The 3471-nt window shown below is 29.8% G+C and overlaps 1 protein-coding gene across 1 annotated transcript in view; it reads left to right on the forward strand.

The window, feature by feature from the left end:
- The first annotated feature begins 403 nt into the window (after positions 1-403).
- The window catches only part of LOC105623344, a 27411-nt gene continuing 24343 nt past the window's right edge, over positions 404-3471 (forward strand). The window contains exon 1 of the mRNA XM_012204739.1: positions 404-414. Coding sequence (XP_012060129.1) covers positions 404-414 — 11 coding nt within the window. The remainder of the gene's footprint in view (positions 415-3471) is intronic.

Raw genomic sequence — 3471 nt, forward strand, 5'->3', positions numbered from 1 at the left:
TGCAGCAGGAAGGCAGGACACGATCGCGAGTATCACATTAACGTAGTCGATCAGTGCGACTCGATCTAAAACCACCTAGGATCGGTGATAATCGACCGCTGCAAGCTGGATTATTTCCGGCAAGTAGAGAAGTGGTTGATCGATTGTACGAATACACTTCGACAGACGGTGGAGAAATAGGTACACACGGTGGTGATTACCTTAACGGTTTCTCGGACACGTGCAAAGATATTAGCCGACAGAAACATTGCCGGCATTCGATTATCCTCACTTCTCCGTCGCGTGTCGCGTGTGAGAGAGTGCACCGAAAATCGTGCAAATTGACAATTACCCTTGACGACAACTGTGTCGTTAATCCTCGACCATCATAAATCATTAACAACGTGGAGCACGTGATAGAAGAATGCACAACGGGTGAGTGCGAGGGAATTATAAATCAAGAAATTCTACAGAAGAATTCTAAGCGATCGACGCGTGCCACACGCAAAAGGAAGGCTATTGTCAATAAAGTATTACCAGAGAATTCTTAGATTTTTATTTATATTTTTTGCGACTTCGCAACAGGAAGAAAATTGATAATTCATCGATTCTTGCTAATAACAAGATATGATGAAAATTAACTATTATAGAATTTAAAAAGATATATCTATCCATAATTTATCACATATTTTAGTATAAGAAACATTTGATACTGCCAATAAAAAGCTAATTTATGTTAAAAATATGATTTAGTAAAAAAGTGGATCTTATTTTGTTAGGAAACAGAAGATCAATTTATTCTTAAAGTTTTGCCGCGCGCTATATATGTCGCAAATAATCGAATATATACTTTTAAGGACGCTTCATATAAGCACATAATGTATTACTTCCAGTATATTAAATAAAAATGATAAAAAATATCTTTTATATATATTCTATCTTCTATATTTTCTGCTTTCTGAAATAAAATGGATCAAAAATACATGTCAGAATATCATGAAAGTTACACTGTTAAAAATGATTAAACTTTCTCTCTTTTCTTTTCAGTCTCATACTGTTCTATAAACCTTCAAAAAATGTGAAAAAATTCAGGGTTATTTTTTAACATTTTTGTTATTAAATAGTTTTTAAATAAGATATTTTAGAAGAAAAAACTAGATTTTGATCTTCTTTATTTCGGAAAAAGAGAATGAAATTTCACTTATAACAATTTTCACCAAAAAAGATTACAAATAGAGATATTCAAAAATCATCTCAAGATATTGCTTTACTCTTACCAAAATTAAGACATTTTAGCGCCTGTATAAATTAATAAATTAATATCACGTTGCTTATCAGTTTTTCCAATCTCTCGCGAATTTCTTGAACGTGAGAAAGAAGAGTTTGAGGCTTCCTGAGAAAGACGGAAACTCGGAAAAATGATTACGAGTAATTATGAGAATTGGGTCGAGGATTCAAATGGGGCGAAAATGTACATGACTCTTCATGTCATTGCACGGGGTCTGCGAAAGGTGAAAGGAGAATCCCGCGTGAAGCACCAAGAAAGCAATCATTTCGATCTAGGGGATTTTGTCTCATCATTTACACGATTTATTCTTTAAAGAAAATGCGTCGTCACGCGAAATGACAAGCGCATGATCAGCTGAAATTTAAAGCATAGCGCAAAATAAAGATTAGATAGTCACAGATGTCTTGTAATCTAAACTCGACCTTCTGTAGGTATCGTATTACTTTTACCTGCTTTCGAATCCTTTCACCGAGGTAGTAAATCATTCGAATTTTTAATTGTCAAATAAGATACGCACCCATGAAGTGTAAGGGTTTGCAAACACTTGAGAAATAGTCGATCACTGTCCGCCTATTTAATAGCAATTATTTAATCTAACCATGACGCTGCGACATGATGATGTAGTCGGCACAACAATGATAATCGATTAGCATATAATAACAGTTTTCATTACAACTTTCCGATACACCGTTTTGCATAATTCTACTTTATTAATTTAATCAATTGTAACATTTGAATTGTTTGAATAACCAACACACATTGCTTATTATCATCAAAAATTTCATATTCATTCTTGCATTATATTACATATACATATAAGATTCTAATCTTATGCAATTTAGAAACATATATCAAACGTTTTTATAATAATCTAAATTCTTTTATAATTCGTTTTTTTTTAAATTATATACTGAGATAAAGTCTTATTTCAATTAATAGTTGGCTGATTATCAATTCAGTATTACCATATATAGAATAAATAGAAATAATGTAATAACATTATAATATTTATAAAATGATTTATAAAAGATTAATTATAGTATTAAATTCAACAATTGTGATGTTTATCATTTTATTAAGTCCATGTAGGATATCGCTTAATTGCTACAATAATTTAAAGTTGCTAACATAATTAAAAAGTTGTCATTTTTTTTAAGTTACTTATAAAAAAGAAATTTAAAGAAAAAAGGTAAAACATATTTCAAAAGTATACATATTTTATTTCTCTACTGTCAAAATTGGATTTCAAAATTAATATTACAAAATTTTAATAATTCCAAACATTCAAACTCATTTTCAAGAAAACTTTTTTTAGTTGTTACAGCAAATGAGCGATATGTAGGTTAAGTTTAATTACAATCCGTTCACCATAAAAGAAACCTGCAATCAATATGTCTTTGCTCATATAATAAAAATCATTTACTGTAATTACAGCATACAATTCGGAATATATGTAATAAAATATATATGTATTGCATATAAATTCTTTTAATTTAAAAAATTTTTAAAATTTTTCTAATTTTTTAGGCGCATATATAACATAGTTGTAACATTTTATCAACACGTTAAAAGTTAAATGTCTTATACAATAATAAGGAACAATTTTCTTGCGGTATTTTGCGGCTGATTTTTTGACGAATTTTCACTTTTTCGTACGCTTCCTGACCACTGTTTCGCACGCTCTCCGATTGAATTTCACGCGATTACGTACACGGAATATCAATCTGAATTCACTCGTAATCTGTAAAAGACTGGTGTTTCCGCAAGAAGACAATCAACAATAAATTGACATACTATTTAGTTAATGAACCATTGATGCATTCAGTGATCACGAAAAATTTCTCCAATCTTTTGATTTCATAATTTAATAAAAAAAGTCGTCGTTTATTCGCATTAAATATTTTTTTCCTATAAAACGAGAACTTGGCTATGTGAAGCATATATGAATTTTTTTTCTTCTTTCTTTTTCCAGAAGATTTTTCAAAATATCAGTATGTACATTATGGACAGACAAAAAAACTTTAAAATTAAATACAAATTCTCTATTCAATAAGAACTTGATATCTTAATGTATATTTGTGAACTTAATGTATATTTGTTTTAAAACAGTATGATAGCATATATAAACAGATGAACACGAAAATGTGTTTTTAATAAAAACTTTTTATTAACATAATTATTATAGCAAGCGTGCAAAAGGGTCT

The sequence above is a fragment of the Atta cephalotes genome (assembly GCF_000143395.1).
Source record: "Atta cephalotes unplaced genomic scaffold scaffold00056, whole genome shotgun sequence".
In the NCBI taxonomy this organism is placed as follows: domain Eukaryota; kingdom Metazoa; phylum Arthropoda; class Insecta; order Hymenoptera; family Formicidae; genus Atta; species Atta cephalotes.